Consider the following 18948-nt stretch of genomic DNA (forward strand, 5'->3'; position numbering starts at 1 on the left):
TCACTGTGCCCTTGGGTTGTTTACCAGCACATTCCTGTAATATAAAGTATGGGGCCATGGCCAGGGTAAAAGGGGTGTTAGGTTATCATGGCGGAGGCGTTCGTGGGGATGAAAAGACGGAGAGATTTAAAGGGATTAGTCAAGGTGGTGAAGAGGGGGGCTGAGACTCCATTGAACTCTTGGTTGCCTTTAACACCAGGACCCAGCTGCATGTGAAACCCCATCAAAGGCTGTTTATGAGTAATGACCCCTCACTAAGGCGACGTGTAAAGCAGTGGATCAGCGGGTGTGTGGCTGGAGCCTGGCAGAATACATGCTTTTGCAATGTACAGTATATGTGTAACCGCACGTGCGAGAGAGTGTGTGTATTTCCGGAGCGTCCTGAGCTGATGAGGCACCGTGATGAGTAAACATCATTAGTCCTCATCCTGCCCCTACCCCTGATTGAACTGCATTATCAGAACACATGTACTGTCAGCTTCTTTCATCTCAGGGTAAAACACAGACATGATTAGACATCACAGAGACGCATTACCTCGCCATGATACCCACATTAATGCTGAGACGGTGATCATTAGGAGCGTGTAGCTCTTAATGATGCTGTTGTGTTGCAGACTAGCCTACTTTTAGGGTGTTTGCTTCGAAGTTGGCAGCTTGCTTGTTTTTGTCTGGAGAATGCTGAGAGACCTGAGTCTACATTGATCCATTTATAATGATAAAAGAGCAATTAAAATCTAGCTATATCCACATTTTCTATTTCTTGGGTGGCCTAACAACATTTCCATTGACATATGTGTAGTATACATTTGTACAAATTGAATAACAGGAATTCATAGGGGAGACAACCCAGGGGAACAGCATAGAACAAATGACTAATAGATGTTGCTATATGGCATATGTCCAATTAATTGCTTTCAGTGCATTAAGACAATTGGTTTTACATTAAATGTTTTATGAAAATAAAGTTGATATATGTAATAAAACAAGTAAGTAATAGATATCCTCTTTTCAACTTTCCCAACTGATGACTTATATTAAGACCAATATCTCCAGAAATGAAATTATTATCATAGATTTGAATTATTGATCAGGATTTTTTTTCAGATTTCACACCTCTACTCCCCTGTGTGGTAGAAACAGCTTCCTATCAAAATGTTCTTTCAAGTCATTGCTCACAAATGTACCCCTTGAAGGTGAAGTAACAAGAATACCTGACCTGAGTTTTAAATAGTCCAAAATATTCTCCGTTGTGTCAGTGAGCTGAATTGAGGCTCCTTTGGCATTAGCACCATCTCATTGTATTCCAAAAGTGTCATTGATATCTTAAAATGTATTTTTAAAAATGTTTAAACAAATTCCTTTCTTGTGTCTATATTATCCAGAGCAATGTTTGAAGATCTTCAACGTCTGTCCTTACCCTTACATGGGTGCTCAGGGAGCAGTCTCGGACTCTGTTGCCACTGCAGGAACGCTTCCTTTGATTGTCACACTTCATGACACCTATGTCTTCTTTTGAAAACCCTTAACATTTGACCCTGTGACCCCTGCAGTTATAATCCTGAAGATAATTATGAGGATTTATGTTGGTTCTAACTCTTCTGTGGCCTGAGAATGAGCATGTATTAATCAAACAGTTGTCACACTTACATACTCTTAAAACAATGGCATATGATTCAACCGTCCCAATTCTTCATGCTTTATAGAATACATCCCAACAAATCCATGATCTGTCTAATGACACTATTTCATAAGCAATGTCTAACATTATGTGAACTACATTATGTTTTCTCTTAATAACAGCAATTTCACTATATCATTCTTTGATGCCCTATTGTGATTTTTTTCTTGACATTGATTGGGTTATTGGTATCATTCCAGTGAATTACATGTTTATTCTTATAAACTTCATTTGTTTCCATTTTTGGGGTGACCGTGGCGCAGTGTGGAGCAGGGCTCGTCCTTCAATCAGAGGATTTGTGGTCCGATCCCCCGCTAGCCAGCGTGGAGCGTGTCCTTGAGCAAGACAGTTAACCCTAAAATTGCACCCGTAGCTGCGACTACAGTGTATGAAAGTCAGACAGTTCTGATGTGGCACGTTGCATGGTAGCTCCTCTCATCACTGTGTAAATGATTCTTATGTAAAGCGTTTGAGTATTAAGAAAAGCGCAATATAAAAAAATCAAACCATCCCTAATGGACTCGTATAACCCCTTTGACAATATTTCGTCGTGACCCATTAGAATTATGCAATTAGGTCAAACGTTTATTTCTGTGTTTCTTTTTTCAATACCCCAGTAGGAAGTAAAATGTCGGATTTAAATTGGGAATCAAATAATTTCATGACTGGTGGTCTGTAAAAAAAAATCAAAATCTGAGTCCTAATATTTCCCCAGAAATATAGCCATCATTATTAATCAGCTGTAGTTTTACAGCAAGATTTGTGTTTTGGCAAGTTGGGGAGAACTGCCACAAATACAATATACATGTAATGAGTACCACGCACCACAAGATGGAGCTGTTTTGTAACAAAACTGTGAAATCTCAAACTTGTTCATCAGCTCTTTTTTTCTCTTTTTTTTCTCTGTATATTATTATAAGAGTATCATCTTCGCAATTTTATTTGTACCACAGTTGAATTTAAAACTTTGAATTGCAACACAACTACAATATACATTGGGAGGAAACAATGACAACTTTCCACTGACGAAACACTTTACTGAAACAAAATGTGCACATTTCCAGTTTAACCCATCCCAGCTTTAATCATCTCATGACTGACAGAGAAATATTAACCACATAAACACATGGTAATGTCATGTGTTGCAATCTCAGTGTGTCAAGCTCAATAGTTCCTCTATTACCGATCAGCAAATGGTGGATTTAGGTTGAAAAACAGATCATGTTGCAATCCATATGCACAAAGCAAAGCAACTATAAGTACACACGTCAGCAAATTATAAAATAAGCCACAATTACAGTTTTGACCAATTATCATAAAACTTTTAGACGTTTTCATATTGCGCAAATTGGCTACAACAGACAGCACAATAGATCAAGACACTGGCCTTGTTGTATTAGGCTGACTAACTGATACGTGTCAGCCTATGCAAGGTGGTAGCCTACTGCAGTTGCCAGGGAAAGAAATGCTTGATAAGCTCAATTACTCTAAATAAATAACAATTATTTAAAAAATATCTAGTCTATGCCCATAATGCCAGCCATAACACCTTAAACTCCACAGGTTGTGGAGAGTGTGACATCACTATTAGCAAATGAGGAGAGAAGACAATTGTGAAGTTTTAAAGGTTAAGTTAAAAGTAGCAAAAGACACGTTCCTTTGCTTTCACCATGCAATCCTGTCTGCCACAAGGGACCAACGAAGGCCTGATTCATGGCACAAATGAAGTGGGGCAACCATTGCCCAACCAAATGATACCAACACACAGGTTAGAACCGGAGCTGGCATAGTCCACCAATCTAATAACATGATGGTGTTATTGAACATTTGGGGGAAATTATATACATAGTTGATTAGTTAATATCCAGTTGAACACATTTGGTTTCCATAAAGTTCATCAGACTATGGTTTGGGTTTAAAGTAGGTTAAGTGTCACGTGACCAAAACAAGACGCCGTGCTCTTAAAGAATGCAACAGATGTCATATATATGTATAGCTAGAGGACACTGAAATAAAAGTGAAAATGACTTAAGAATGAACTATAGTATCTTACCTGAAGATGCTGCGTTTGTCTCATACATTTCGCTTCGGTATAACATTAATTTCACTCTTTAAATCGGTGTATTTTGTGTATTATACATTGCTACATGTGGTTTCAAATGCCCAGCCTTAGCCACGTTGATACAGCTTTAAGTGCACGGATCGAACAGGCTGAGTGATCCCGCAGCCCCGCGGTCTGCTGTGACGCTGGAGGGCTGGTCCGCGGAGCATACTGAAGCGTCCCAGTAGCTCCAATGGGAGTGGGCGAGCTGGGATAGGCTGGGAGTTTGGTTGGAGCCGTCAGCGGGACGGGACGAGGCACCAGAAGGTGGAGGGTGAACGGAGAACCGACTGTTAACTTCTTGGCTTTCCGAGCGGCGCAACGCGGGACGGGACCTTTTACTTGTGGTCGGCGTTTGCGGAAAATAGCATTTGTTGCGTTCAGGGGCAACGGACAAAGAAGCGTCGCCGTGCAAACTTTCTTAACCGGGTTTTTTTTTGTTCGCTCGTAAGAAATCACGACGGGGATTCAGTTTTTTTGCCTTCTTTTTGTCTGTGTTTAACGGAGGCGTAAAGAAGAGGACGTCATGCCACGGCGCACCGTGCAAGAAGTATTAGTGCAAGATGTCCAGAAGCGGAGAAATCCGAACAAACACTACGTAAGACGAATTTTATGATTGTAACGTCGCTTTGACTGCTTAAAAAGTGAGCAACAGATCGAGTTTATTTTGCAACCATTCTCCCTTTCCTGTCGGGGAAAGTAAAAACAAAGAGAGTATCAAATTACAGTAAGCCACACCAAGCGGACTGTTAGGTTATTGAGAGCAATCCTGATTGTGTATTAAATAATGATCTTACTGTGGAGTCAGACTGGAGACAGTTGTGTTGCCTGTTTTGTCACTTATTTGTTTGGGTCTGAAATTTAACCACAAACTTTTATCTTGATACTCAGAAGGATTTCGGTCAGTATTGTTGTTTTTGGATAACGCCAGAGCCCCCAATTGGATGTGGCTCATATGACTTTTGACCCTGTCTGGGTCTGCATACGTTTCAATGTAGTATCCTGTGCATATATGTGAATACAGGTATTGTACTTATTGGACCGGAGTCTGTATTTTTGTTAGTGCCTGCTGCCCCTTGTGTGCCATCAGTAAACATTTTAATAAGCAAATCAGTCCAGTCCACAAAACACCAGGACTAATCCCCCAGTTCAAATTGAGCATTTCAGCTTTGTCATGCCTCTGGGCTCTCCAATTTACTGAGAAAAAACATACACTACAGGCACTGGTAACCAGGAAGTAGAGCTTCTAAGGTCATCACAGTGAACACAAGGCAAAGTTTGAGCAAGGGAAGGGCCTAGACATAACAAACCATATGCCATGTGGTATTTATAGATGTATCATTTCAGTTTTATAGCACATTCTGCCGTCTTTTGTGTGCCTGCGCCTGTTTTTATTAAGGCACTTTAATAACTAATGTCTATGTGTTCAGCCAAATGTATTGATGTTATTTACACAGAAAATGTTTTGTTCTGTTGCGATAGGTTGATGGAGATGTTTAAAAAGGGAGAATATCCCAATGTAAAGAGATAATGCTATGAGGGGCAGGAGAAAGGTAGAGGGAGAGAGGAAGAAACATAATTAATGTGTGGTCATCTTTCCTGTTTAAACAATTATTCCCCACTGGTACTGCAAAGTTGTGTGGGAGACCAGTATGTCAAGAAGACAAAGATCCATTGCTCTCTTTTCGGCAATTCTCAAACAGTGGAGCTTTCATCATTCTGGGGGATGGATGTGGGCGAATTTGACAGCGAAAAGTGCACACAGTTTGTTTTAAAGTAACACATATGTCATCATGTAAACCAGAGGGCCAGCAGTGAGAGCCACTGCCAAGGCCTTAGCAGGTGTCCGTGTTAGTTCTGTGTGCATGATGGGTGTTTGGTTCTCATTCATAAAGGTGTGAAAATTATGCCTGGGTTGAAGGACTAACAGACCATATACTGCTGTGAGTGTTAGTGGTCAAGGACACAGAGTTCTCGGGGTCCTGTGTCTTCTCCACCTGTCTGTTTTGCTCTCTGGTGCAGCCCATGTTGTGTTGTGCCTCTGGTACTCTCTCTCTACACAAGCAGGCCGGACACCCAAAATCTTCCAGAACCCCGGAGGAGCAGTTAATTGAACAGAAAGCAGCTTATGGCTCTTCTGCTCATCGGAGTCGAACCTATCAAGTAGAAAGGAAAGAACACCTGAAAAATCCCATTCCTGAGAGACTTACAGATATGAGAGCCTTTATGTTGCCAGAATTATTGTTTCAAGGAGGAGCTTTTATCGCCAAAGTTATAGCTCTCTGTTGTTTTCCTCAGAGCTAAGGCCTCAGCCTCATTTGGGATTGTAGGTGTTGTGCTTTCAGATTAGAGAGTTTATTTGTCTCAATTATTTTTATAGACTGGAGCATGGAAAAACCAAACCTTTTAGCGTAATGGTTCTCCACCTTAATGTTGAGAATGAAGAAAATAGATGTTGGCTGGAGACAATACCACTTGGTCATGGTATTGTGTGGATGGTCCTTCGTTGGTTCAAGTTTACACACACTGACACATAACTCTTTTCGTTTGATGAAGACGGCCTCTCCGCTGGTCTATATAGCTCATGTAGTTGGTCCATCCATGGCCGTATCTGACTTTACTGCCCCAAAAAGAGGGAGCGAGGCCAGAGAAGGTCTGGGAGCGGGGCCAACAGCATTCAGCCAGACACATTGAGCCACCAGGGAGTTTCCAATCACCTCCCTCTGCTTTTTCTTTCGAGAACAAAATAAAGAACGGTGTCTGTTTGCTTGTAGACTGCAATGATTAGGCTTGATGCTTTTGGTTCGATGCTTCATGCTGTTTTACTGTTGTTAAGAAGTGGCTGATGGAATTTGCAGTGTGCTGTATTCTAAAAGCGTTGGGACGGGCAGCAGACATTTTGAATGTGATGTGATTTCATATTGAAGTCTACCCATCAAATGCATGTATTGACGCTTGCATTGCTGCTTTAGCTGCTCAGGTCTTTATTGTAATAGATGCCACAACAACTGTTGATTAGATGGCATTTTAAGATGTACTGCATCTATGCAGGATAATTACTTCCTCTTCAGCAAGAAGTGACGCAAACAAACTGGGAAATGAACTAATCGGATATCCCCGTTGTGGTCATGTGAACGGATGATGACCGTGGCTGAAGTGACCTTACAAGCGGGCCGTCTGCCTATCCTCCCGCTACCCTCTAGGAGTCACAGCTCTGCCTTTTTACTGGCACCATGAGTCAGGAGTGAAGCCTCTGGGGAATTGATTCGTCAAGTGGTTGACTGTAAGGTCTTTGTTAGTTTAAACCCATTTGTCTTTTCTTTGTTTTTTCCAGGTTTACATCATCAAAGTGTCCTGGAGCGATGGCAGTACCGAACTCATTTACAGACGCTACAGCAAGTTCTTTGACCTCCAGGTGAGTTTGTGTTTGCATGGGTGATCGTGTGTATAGGTATGTGATGGTATGAGTGTGACGAGTTCTAACCTTTCCCCCAGTGGAGACTAGCATGGACCAGGAAGTGAATGGAAGCCTTCTCTCCATTTAACACCGTCCCCCTGTAGACGTAATGCTTGAGTTCTCACTGCTCCACCCAGATGACACTGGTAATTAAATTGTGCACGAGGAGTCGGAAAATGTCCCGATGAAGTTAATAGAGGACAGTGATGAATGCGACGACCACACTGATGACCACAGACATGGCTGAATCCTTCTGGAACGTCACGCTGGCAGTGTGTGTTGCACAAGGAGGGAATCTCATTAGTATCTCAGTTTCCCTTCCTCTTAGGAAGGTAATGGATCTGAGGCCATGGCCACATTTGAGCTTAGAGAGCAGAAACTCCAGGAAACCCAGAAAGGCAACCGCCATTAATGAGCACGCAGTCAATTTAGGCGACGCATACTGTCAATCCTAATTGGATTAAATTCCTTTTAATTGATTCAAATGACCAAAGCATGAGCAATGAAATCCAGAATTATAATGTTGCACCGTGTTTTCTTTCTGGGGCTTTGAGTGCAATATCAACAAGAAGAATATCAAGTATTTCAATAGTAATAACATTAGTTTTACGTCAGGCTTCAAAAGCTCTCAACAGTCTTACTTATAAATGAAATCAAAGCACACTTATGATTGTTTTTTAAATGTTGCACCTTTCTGTTGTTGAGGCCATGCCAAAGTAAAAGTAAAAATATATGTGTAGCTATGAACACTAGCCTGTGTTGTGTATTCAACAAATGTTGCCTTAAACCAACTATTGCTCTTTACTTTTTTAATATGGTATTAAGTCACCAATGCCCTGCCCAAGCTGACTCACACAAGCACAGACCCATAACTCTTTTTTTAAATTATTATTTGTGCTAATAGAGACCTTAGTAAATAAAGTTGCTTTCTCCTAAAAGAGACAATGAAGTCTGTTTGGTTGGTTGTGTAACGGACCAGTGTCGCTCCATGATCCGTACAGATCCCCCCTCATAGTTCCCATGCATGTGAACTGCGGCTAAATCACAGTTTAAGGTTAACCATCACAGTGTGAAATAAAGTTTTACTGGCGATTGTTACCAGCCTGTAAAACTTCAAATATTTGGAAAAATACTTGAGGATCAAAGGTCAAGTTGTATAGTTTAACCTTTCTAAACAGCAAATCAATTAAATGAAATACAAGAAAAGACAACTACACAAAAAAGGGCCAGACGAGACAGCGACAGGGTCGAGCCACTTTATTTACTAAAGTGAATTTAAGTAGTTTTGACTCTTTACATGACACCTTGGGTGCTGTTGATAAGATGACCTTCCGCGTTGACCTCTGTAGTTACGGGTATGTGAAAAGAATGACCCGACAGGGATGAACGAATTTGACTGGAATTCAGGCTGCGTGGATGCTTGACCATCTGTCATTGGCTTCCATGTAAATTCTCAATTACATATATAGATTTCAAAGTATTTTTTATGTTTCAAAGATCACGACACATTTGGATTTAAGCTTGGGAAAGACTCATCAGTGTGGTGATTCAATAAATTCGGTTTGATCATCCGGCGTCAGCCCTGCTTTACCTTTTGATGATTTTGGCTCAAGAAGAAGGCATTTTTAGACCTTGTTAATGTGACTAAGAGAGGAGGAAATATGGAAACCTTCAAACGATTAGAAATCGTTTGAAGAAATTAACTTTAAGTGAGTTTTTAAAACCAGAAATCTTCGCAGCGTGTGTTTGTGAATAAATCCCTGACTGTACTTTTTAGCATTTACGTGCTCGGAAGCACAAACTCTCTCCTGTGGCCTCTTTTAAAACATCCACCCAGATTGTAAAACAGAGTTGCTGGTTACATTGCCAAAGACTCACAGTGCCGGATCAATGGCATTGAACCAGATGAGCATATGTGAGATATTTTCAGCAGGGGCATTCCCCGCTAGTGTTCGCCCTGCCATGCCATGCAGCTGCTTCCTGCTGTGCTGACAGCTTGTGGGTGGGCTCGCACTGGTGAGGCAGATACAGATAAACCCAGCTGGAGAGATTAAAAGCCAATTGCTTATCTGCCGTTAGATTTGGCATTGATATATGATAAGCCTCCTTAAGGCTGTCCGAGCATTATTTGTACAATTTATTCAAACGTGTTCTGATCTTTTTGAGGAGCTATTTATCCATTTGGACTTGTTCCACTGGTGACTGTGATGAGGAATGAGGCAGGGGTTTGATATCATCCCAGGTGCCTGGCCAGGATACTGACAGAGGGATGTCATGCAACGCCTCTTGTTACCATTTCTTTATTTCATGTCATTTTCCTTTTTGCTTTTTTTTCCTGTTTGCTGTTATTCTCTCTGATGCTTTTGTCTTTTTAAATTCAGGAGTGCTTTATGTGAATGGAGATTAGACGATATTGTAAAAAAGACACACAGTGGTCACTGGTCATACCAAAAGCCTCAGGGCTAGACAGGAAGTGTTATTCACCACATCCTGTCAGCACAGCTGCACCAAGCTGCTGATGCCATAGTTCAAGCAAGGAAACGTGGGCTTTTTGTGGAACACTGACCACAGGCTGTTTATTCACTCAGTGACTTCAATAGGATTTCTACAATTGTGAAGGAAATGTGTATTATTCTAGACCTGCTTTGTTGTTCCACTCCATATATCCATATTGCACCATCAGATGGCACATCAGTTACTCTTCAATACATCTGGACTAAGTTGTGTATCGACGGTACACACAAACATGTGCGTCATTCGTTTATAATCATTTGCATTCCTTTTTAAAATAAGTTGTCTTGCAATCACTCACCTGGTATTGATGGTAAAAGGAGGTGACAACCAAAAACAGTACAGAATTAACTTCAGCACATCAAACACTGACTTTCTTTGGAAAAAGCAGATCATTTATGTTCAAACAATTGCATGACGCATGTCTGACATCAGCCACTTCCTGGGAATACTTTCCAACATTCAGACACTCTTCTTACCCAAGATATTTCTGCTCTTTGCTATTTTACTTATCCATTTCTACATCCTGGTGCATAGTGAGACAGGATCACAAACCTATTGGGCAAATAGCATTTTAAATATAAAACAAAAAGAAAGTCATCCTTTATTAATCCCCTTGGGGAAATTCTTCTCTGCATTAAATCCATCTTTGATTAAGGAGCAGTGTGCTGCCCCGTGGGGCGTAACCAGGGGTTAAGTGTCGTACTCAGGGACACTTTGACGTGTGAACTACGGGGTGACTGGGGATCGATCCGGCTACCTTGTAATAACGGGACGACCACTCATCCATGAACTACACCTCCTCCCCTTCCGCCCCAACTTGTGCTTTTCTCCATCCAGTGCGTTAACTTGTGAGCACAAATAGACTGATCTCTTGCTATCGAAGGATGGAAAGTGCAGAGTCGTTTTGCCACGGGGTCATCCATTTGATTTCCATGTCACTAAGAATAGTTTCCATGCTGCACACGTGTTCACTCGACTTCACAAGCGTAGTCTTCCAGCATGTCTTGGCATACAGGATACACTTTTACTTTAAAGCTGTCGGGAAAAAAAATGCAATACATCACGACTTGCTTATCCTGAGCTGCACAGCTGTCACATAATTTCCATCCACACTCATCAAGTACCTAGACTTTTTGAAGGGGAATTGCGAGGCAGTATTTATTGTTGAGAGCAATGGGGTTGCCTGTTGTGCACATTCCACCAAGCAGTAACAATGTACTCATTTCCTTCGTCTACACAGTCATTTTCAGTCATTTTAAGAATATAATGTGCATCCTTAAGCAGTGCAAATTGTTCCTGGAACGATAATTCACAACATGTGTTTTTACTCAGGGAATGCTGAAAGATAGGTCCACACTTTACTGAAGTCCTGTCACAGTGTTTGTGTTAGGAATCTAGATGACGTGGACTGAATGTCGTGAAAGACAAACAACAAGTCTTAAAACGGTTAGATAATATTAAGTTTGGTCAGTTTTAGATGAAGATTAACTCTTGTTTTGTCTTAACTTGCTTATCCACGTGTGTTTGATTATGACCGCTGTGGACGGAGGTGGTTAGCACAATTTGCTGTCATCAAGCAACCCTGATTTTATTTGGCAAACACGACGTGCAATAGTCTATAAAATGTCTGGTCTCAAGTGAAATTAATCTTGTTTTAGGAAAATGGCGTATTGTTGTTTGCTGCGAGAGACGAAGGCCTGCCGTCTCTCTGGCAGCAAACAACCCACTCGCTAATCCCGTCACACATACGTACATGACGCCACATTCAGTTGCAAGAAACCAAGCGGAGACTGATTGGTCTTCCGTCTGCCGGCGCTAAAAAGTAGCATGAGGACTGATAATGGGAAGTCGCGCTTCACATTTTGTGACAGGCTGGTGACCTGTCCGGTGTGTTCACCGCCGCTTGTCGTGGGCGTGCTGGGATAGGCTCCAGACCCGCTGACCAAGAATAGAAGTTTGCAAAGTGTAATTGATGGATGGATGGATGGAAAATGTGCCCTAATAGCGTTCGGCGCTCCAAAAATGATGTGATATGTGTCGAGAGAGACCAGCAGTCCACCAGACTGTACATGATGGAAGCCAGGCTTTGCAATGTGACATGGGAGCACACCACAATAAAATAGTTACTCTTGGATGGGTACTCAATTTAGTCGAATGTGCACTGAAACCGGGGTTAGAGGAGAGCGTTTAGGAAGCACAAGTTACATAGGAACCAACCTTGCTGTCACTCCATTACACACATACACACACACACACACACACACACACACACACACACACACACACACTTTTTTATTCATATTGCCTACCCCTATTAAGTGATCAGAGAGTTCAAATTGAGGCTCCAAGGTCAAGTTTTTTGTTTAAGCCTTGTGAAAAAAAAGCAAGACTAGACAAAAGGGTGAAGCCACTTAATTTACTGAAGTGAATGTGAATAGCACTGAGCCTCTATATGACACCTTGGGTGCTGTTGATAAGATGACCTTCTGCGTTGACCTCTATGCTGGTGGATATGTAAAAAGAACGACCATACAGGGACTAACTAAACGTACAATTACGTAGACCATATCTAGTCTGAACATAGGCACCAATCTCGTCCATGAGTCCCTACAGATTGGCCTTGGTCTTTATAAGCAGAAAGTATTCATCAAACCGGCCTTTTAGTATTAAAACAGGATGCCACGGATAATTTATTTATTCTCGCTACTTAAAAGGTTTACCAACAGCTCCGCCTGCGTTACAGTATGGCTGCCTGTGAAGGGTTAAACATGACCTCAAGCATGAATGTACAGTGGAATAAGTAACACAAATTTGGATTACAGCGATAGGCATGTTGCAAAGAGAGCAGCTCTTATTCTCTGGAATTTTGAACTCTCATTCAAGAAGGTCTTGTCTTCTGATGTTTTCAATGTTATGCCTTTATGTGAAGGCGGTCGATATATGGTTACAAGCGGATATGGACGAGACAAATTATAGCCCCATAATAGATTGTGTCAGCCTCTGCATCAGTGTGCAGTACAGTTGCATCAGTGTGCAGTACAGTTGCATCAGTGTGCAGTACAGTTGCATCAGTGTACAGTACAGTTGCATCAGTGTGCAGTACAGTTGCATCAGTGTACAGTACAGTTGCATATTACTAGACTAATAATGTGACATGTTGACCATGGAAATGTTTATTAACTGCAGTCTATCAATGACAGAATTGTGTAAACTGACATGTCACAATTAGGGTATGATGTGTCGTAAATTGATATTTAACAGTTTATGCTCCCTCCTGTCACTCCATTGCCCTGGCAGATGAAAGCTTAACTGCATGTTGTCTTTGTATTGTGGGAAATACAGATAGCTTCCAAGCATTGTTTGAAATTATAGCAATATCTCCTTATGTGTCCATGTGCGGTGGTAATGTCAACTCGATTCATTGTGAAAAAGGTTTATTGTATTTCAATGGTTTGAAGCTGAACTTGAATATTCTGACACAATGTACGGAGAAATAGTACACATCCAGAACTGATGATGTCGTAGACTGAAATTATATTTTTTATAAGCTATTATACTATGTATTTCTATGATAGTACTAATTTACGCAATTCCTTCCAACTGAGATGAACAGCAGGATGTCATTTACAATAACACACTTTATGTGGCGCTTCACAGTGTCCCCCCTTTGGCCCGTCATCATCCTGCCTGTAAAGCACGAATATTTGATGTCGGGCGCATGATGTAACTAGTATTTTGAAGACACATCTTTACGCTCTCCAGATGCCTTTTCTTGTTGGAGTTGCTCTGATTACAGAGTCAGATACAAGGTCTGGAGTAGACACAGAGGCTGGGTGTGTCGTACTCTGCACTCCCAGTCAGTCAGACACACGGGAACAATTACAGTGTGTGGGGGTATCGGCTCCTCTGGGTTTGTCTCTCTGCTCATGCTGCGTCTCTTAAGTTGGTACTGAGTCATTGATGAAGCGTCCCACTGATCTGAGCCATGGAGGTTGTTGATTCCTGAGTTTAGTGCTTTGTTTTGTGTCTTTTCTGCTGTATCTTAAGAAACAACAAGACTATAACGTGGACTGACTCATTAAAGAGGGTTCATTGCTCACGATACTACCCCCATCCCTTTTTTTTATTGCTCTTTGTTCAACAGTAGGAAATTAACTGAGCTTTAGCAGTCGGAGCCAAAGACGTCATTTTAGTGCAACCGTATCTGAAATGAAATCTGGGAGTATTAAACATGCCCCTGTCATTTATTTTTCTTATGAAACAAATCCAAGACTAAGTTGTGATTAATAATACCCTCGGTTGGTTTTGAGTTTCTCAAGTTTTCTGAGATGCAATAATACCAAAGCCTGTGTCTGTCAGGTATACAATCTGAAAATGTTATTGTATTATTTGCTTTGTAGTTACTCATGTCTTCATTGACTCATCACAGTGGACTACTTGGTATTATTATTTGGCCGAGGCCTTATACGTTACAAAGGTCAGTTAAGGTAGAAGAGGAATTTCAGTTTACACATCAGTAAAGAATTAGATTTAGGATTCCAAAGCCGGTGTCTATTTCTTGGCATGCTTGAAGATTTGGGACTTGTATAGTTCAACAGAGCGTCTTGAATATCAGATTAAAATGAGATCGTTGAACTACTTTGTCGATGGAACAAAGCTGTTGCGCTACATGTTCAAATTGATAGAAATGGAGAAGCATGAGCAAAAGTTAGTGAAATAATAATAAAGTGGGGAAGAGAAAACAAAGATCTGTAGACATTCATTCACCTCTAAAATAAGTCTGTTTCAGTTTTACCATCTAATTGTCTGGCCGTCTTGGTCATGATCACAGTGGCAAGAGGGCAAGCTGTCATACAGCTATTCCACATTGTTCCTTCAACATAGAGCAGCATCAAGCCTTATCTAGTGAAGGGATTTGAGGCTGTTTAATCTTCATGCCACTTATTATGTTATGGCGCAATACCACCTGATTGGCACCTGACCAGACTGAAACCGTCCGTAGAAAGTAATAGAAAATACTTTTTGGCTCGTATCGATGCCTTTCCCATAACCTCCCCATCATTGCATATTACACCTCCCACTGTGTCTGTAAGTGTTCACTAAATGAAACCTATTGTTTCTTTCAATTTTACCTCAGGACCTTTCATAATAGCTTTACTCATTCATGTTGCAAGACAGCATGCTCCAGAAACCATGTGATGACACAAGGAAACCTACTGTAAGCTAACATGTAATGGCAGTACCAGGGCAAAATTGTATCACAGAAGTCCCAGTGGCTCATCCGGTAGCCAGTGATGTGATTACCCACATGTCTAAAATTAGATTCAAGAGTAGGTGAAGAGGAGGCTGATGACGAGTGATTAGATATTTTGAGTCTGTTGCGGTTCATGTTGACAGCAGACAGGATGCTTCTCATTGTGGTAGGTGGGAACATAAGCAAATACCAAAAGTACCTTACCTACCACATCTAACCTTCACATTCTTGCTCCAATATTGAAGCCCAAAGTACAAATTATGGATAAACTCTGTATACATTTACTGTGAGATCGGACATTTTAGCCACTGAGGCAAAACATACTGAAGCCCCAACTCTAGAACATTCTTCTTGGTTATTGCATGTTGTGTTGCATATTCTAGAAATGAGTCTCTCATACCAATCAGGAAAGTGGGGGAATCACCGTTGGCTTTAAATTCTAAAGAGACAATTTATTTTTACCCTTAGATGTCTCTTAGATCTACCGCCTCGATAGATGTCATTTTATCAGGATGACATTGAAAAGAGCGAAGTCAGAAATACCGTTAATCTCATAATGTGATAGTCCTGTCACAGTAGCCTTCACATGGGCCAGCTCTAACTGCAACTGGAGACCTGCTTAATCCTTAACAGTGTTGCTTTTCTTAGTTTGGAGCATAAGATCATACAAGCTTTAGTTCATACAAGCTTGACCAACTTCAGCTGGGGAAGTCTACAGATTGGGACTGCCACTCATCCATCTGTCGCTAATAATAACAACATTGACACAAGAGACTTCTGTGTCTTCACATTTGACTCGGTAATCCCAGCTAATATTTGAACTCAGGTGCAATAACTTAAAAGTGAGAAGATGAGACCCTGGTACTGAAACCAAACCAAACACTAACAGGAAACTATACGCCAAAAAGTCCCTCCAGCGGGTGTTGGGGTTGGACCAAAAAACTTGCAGATCCTTTTAGGCCTATTGATTGACACTGCTAACTAAAAATGCTGATGAAATACACTTGCCATTAATTTAATAAAGGTAATGCCCTTTCATATCTAACACTCTATAAGTGTTCAAGTAGAAATAAAGGATTCTCTCTGGAAGACCAAGTGAGTTTTAACGAGATGGAAAATAATGATCAAGAGAAGTGGCGATCAGCAGATTTAAGGAACCACTGCTCTCTGGCCTTGACAGTTATAGAAACAGAAATGTTCCACTATGTCAGTGGTGCCTTGCTGCTAACAGCCCCTTTGCTGCAACAACATATGAAGCAGAGGGGAAAAACCATACCATCTGCTCAGGACATTCCTAATCATTGGCAGACCTTCCTTTATTGGCCGAATTCCTTGTAGGAACTGCTGATTTGTAAAAATGTGAACCCTTCCTCTCCGGCCTCCGCTGTCATGTGGCGTGTAATGGAGAGGGCATGTTTATGTACGCGTGTGAGTATAAATGCTTTTTGTGCTAATAAGTCTAAATTAATTGTGGTGTTTCAGATGGAATTGCTGGACAAGTTCCCGGTGGAAGGAGGCCAGAAAGACCCAAAGCGCAGGATCATTCCTTTCCTACCAGGTAAGAGTTAAAGACACACACACACACACACACACACACACACACACACACACACACACACACACACACACACAACACTGTGGCTTGTTTAGAGTAAACAGAGGAAGAACTATTTTTATATTTTTCTTGAAATTTTTCTTGAAATATCAAACATTTACCAATTATGAAGTTTGAGGGTTTGCTGATTTCTCCTATTCATAATAATACCTTTTTGATTTTTGGACTGTTGGTTGGAAAAACCTTAAGATTAATCAACTTATCTCGAAAACTTACAATGGATTTAATTGTTTGTGGCAGACCTACTTATGATGAAATGTTGCCAAAGCATATAACTAAACACAAAGACCGACGAACTCCTGGATTTCCCACTCGCTGTAATGTTGTGTCTTTACCTCATTCTTTACTTCTCCATCACACATATTTGCACGCACAGGCTTAAAATGTGGACAACAATGACTCACTCACAGGCTGTGAATGAACTGAGAGAAGCAAAATATGTTTCACAAAAAAAAGAAAAACTGACGCAATGATCATTGGCCTTAAATGAACTTTCTGAACAAAGACATTTAAGAAATGATAATATTATCGCTGCTCTTTAAACCCGATTTAAGCATGTAGCCCATAGACATACTGGACAATTATACAGGGTATTGTTGAAAGTTTTGTGTAAAACCCTAAATATCTAAGAATACTCTACCTGTGATCATAAAACTAAATGGTTCCAATCATCTTGTTTAAAACAATGATTTCTTCTTTTTAAGTTTCCATTTCTCTCTGACAAGTACAAGTGGCAATGATGTTTGTTTGGAATAAGGGCTTTGGGTGTGCATGACTAACTTTTGAAATAGTTGGAGATTAAGATCCTGCTGAACGTAATCCTTTCTGAGAGTTTAGAAAAGAGCCTCACCCAAAGACCCCGCCCACATCTCCCCTACCAGGCGAGTGGGGGATAGGGTTTTCTTTTTGTGGAAAACAGGTCTGGAACTCATTGAGAGAATGTATACACACACACACACACACACACACACACACACACACACACGCACACACGCACACACACATACACACAGTTTGATGGACTCTGAGTAGGAGGAGGGAAGAAAGATAGAAAAACACTGCTGTTTATTCTATCCCCTGCAATCTCCTTCTATGTCAGATAAAGCACACTGGCCATGGATACTGTAAGACACTCCACACTTTCTACTTCCTGCTTGTAAGTTTACACCCTGAAATTCTAGATATTCTCTTTAATATATCTGTTGGTCGAGGCTTTCACTTCCCCGGATTTCTTTGAGAAGAAATTAGCATTAAAGTGCCCCAGAGGAAGGAACCAAACTGCTCTTGCGGAACAGCTAAGACACAACAGACATGGTACCATCGAGGAATGCTACTTTGAAAAGCTTTGCTTTTGTCACACAATCGTACTTGAAACATTATTCAATGCCTGCATAGATTGAGATTCATCTCGCGTCCCAGATCAGGTCATACGCTACTCTGAGCTCAATTCCGAGCTAACGTTTGCCTGATTTTCAGAATAGTTTTACTGGCAGTCAAGAAAACTCTTCACTTACAAAGTAAAAAGTCTGTCCAGTTGGCTGAGACCAACCTAACAAGGCACGGAAGTGGTTTTCCCTTCATGGTTTGGGTTGTTCAAGGCCCCGAGTTGTTTTTACTTCTTTGGTATCTCCACATCAGCAAAGTGGCGCGACTGCATGTGTGGATAGTGCAGAATGTCTGCTGCCTTTTTTATGCCAGGTGGACACATCAAAAGCTGAACTGCTTCATTTGTATTCTTTACTGTTGAAACTACATGATTATTAAAAAAAAAACACACAAAGACGCGTATCAGGATGACATTTATAGCAGTTTCAGGGCTGATATTGTATCCTTAACATCTCAGTACTGAAACTATTTAAACTCATAACTTGTACTTTTTCATAATCCAAAGGCCATTTTTCATCTGACAATCTCTCATGGCGCTGAATTCCTTTTGATAGGTTCATACATGACATTTAGATAAATGTGATGTTCCCCCTCGAGCTCTGAGCGCCAGCCGGTCGGCCTTTGAAAAAGAACTAATACCAATTATCTCAAGTTGGGATTGTTAAACTATGAGTCAAAACCAAAGATGGAATGTGGGTCTGTGTTTTTTTCTTTTTTCTTTTTTGGGCCCTTGAATCATATGAAGGTTGTATGTTTTCATGAACTCTGATCGCACGGGTAGACTATGGATTTGTTATTTGGTTTGACTTTTTTTTCTCCTCCCTTTTCCCTCCCTGAACGATAGATCTACAGTACATACTTGTTCAGCCACTGTGTTTGGCCGGGGCTCTCTCTGCCCGCCACAGTAGGAGGCACAAGTATGGTGGGCAGGTCAAATATGTTT

At 41.0% G+C, this 18948-nt stretch overlaps 1 protein-coding gene across 4 annotated transcripts in view; it reads left to right on the forward strand.

Moving 5' to 3' along the window:
* The first annotated feature begins 3973 nt into the window (after positions 1 to 3973).
* sh3pxd2b (SH3 and PX domains 2B) overlaps positions 3974 to 18948 on the forward strand; it is a 37092-nt gene continuing 22117 nt past the window's right edge. For all 4 annotated transcript variants that reach the window (XM_068599978.1, XM_068599980.1, XM_068599979.1 and 1 more), the window contains exons 1-3: positions 3974 to 4377; positions 7114 to 7194; positions 16487 to 16562. In XM_068599978.1, the coding sequence (XP_068456079.1) occupies positions 4306 to 4377; positions 7114 to 7194; positions 16487 to 16562 (229 nt within the window). In that variant the 5' untranslated portion in view covers positions 3974 to 4305. The remainder of the gene's footprint in view (positions 4378 to 7113; positions 7195 to 16486; positions 16563 to 18948) is intronic.

Source organism: Clinocottus analis, unplaced genomic scaffold (assembly GCF_023055335.1).
Source record: "Clinocottus analis isolate CAN_PGR_092001 unplaced genomic scaffold, fCliAna1.0.p SCAF_5, whole genome shotgun sequence".
Taxonomy (NCBI): Eukaryota; Metazoa; Chordata; class Actinopteri; order Perciformes; family Cottidae; genus Clinocottus; species Clinocottus analis.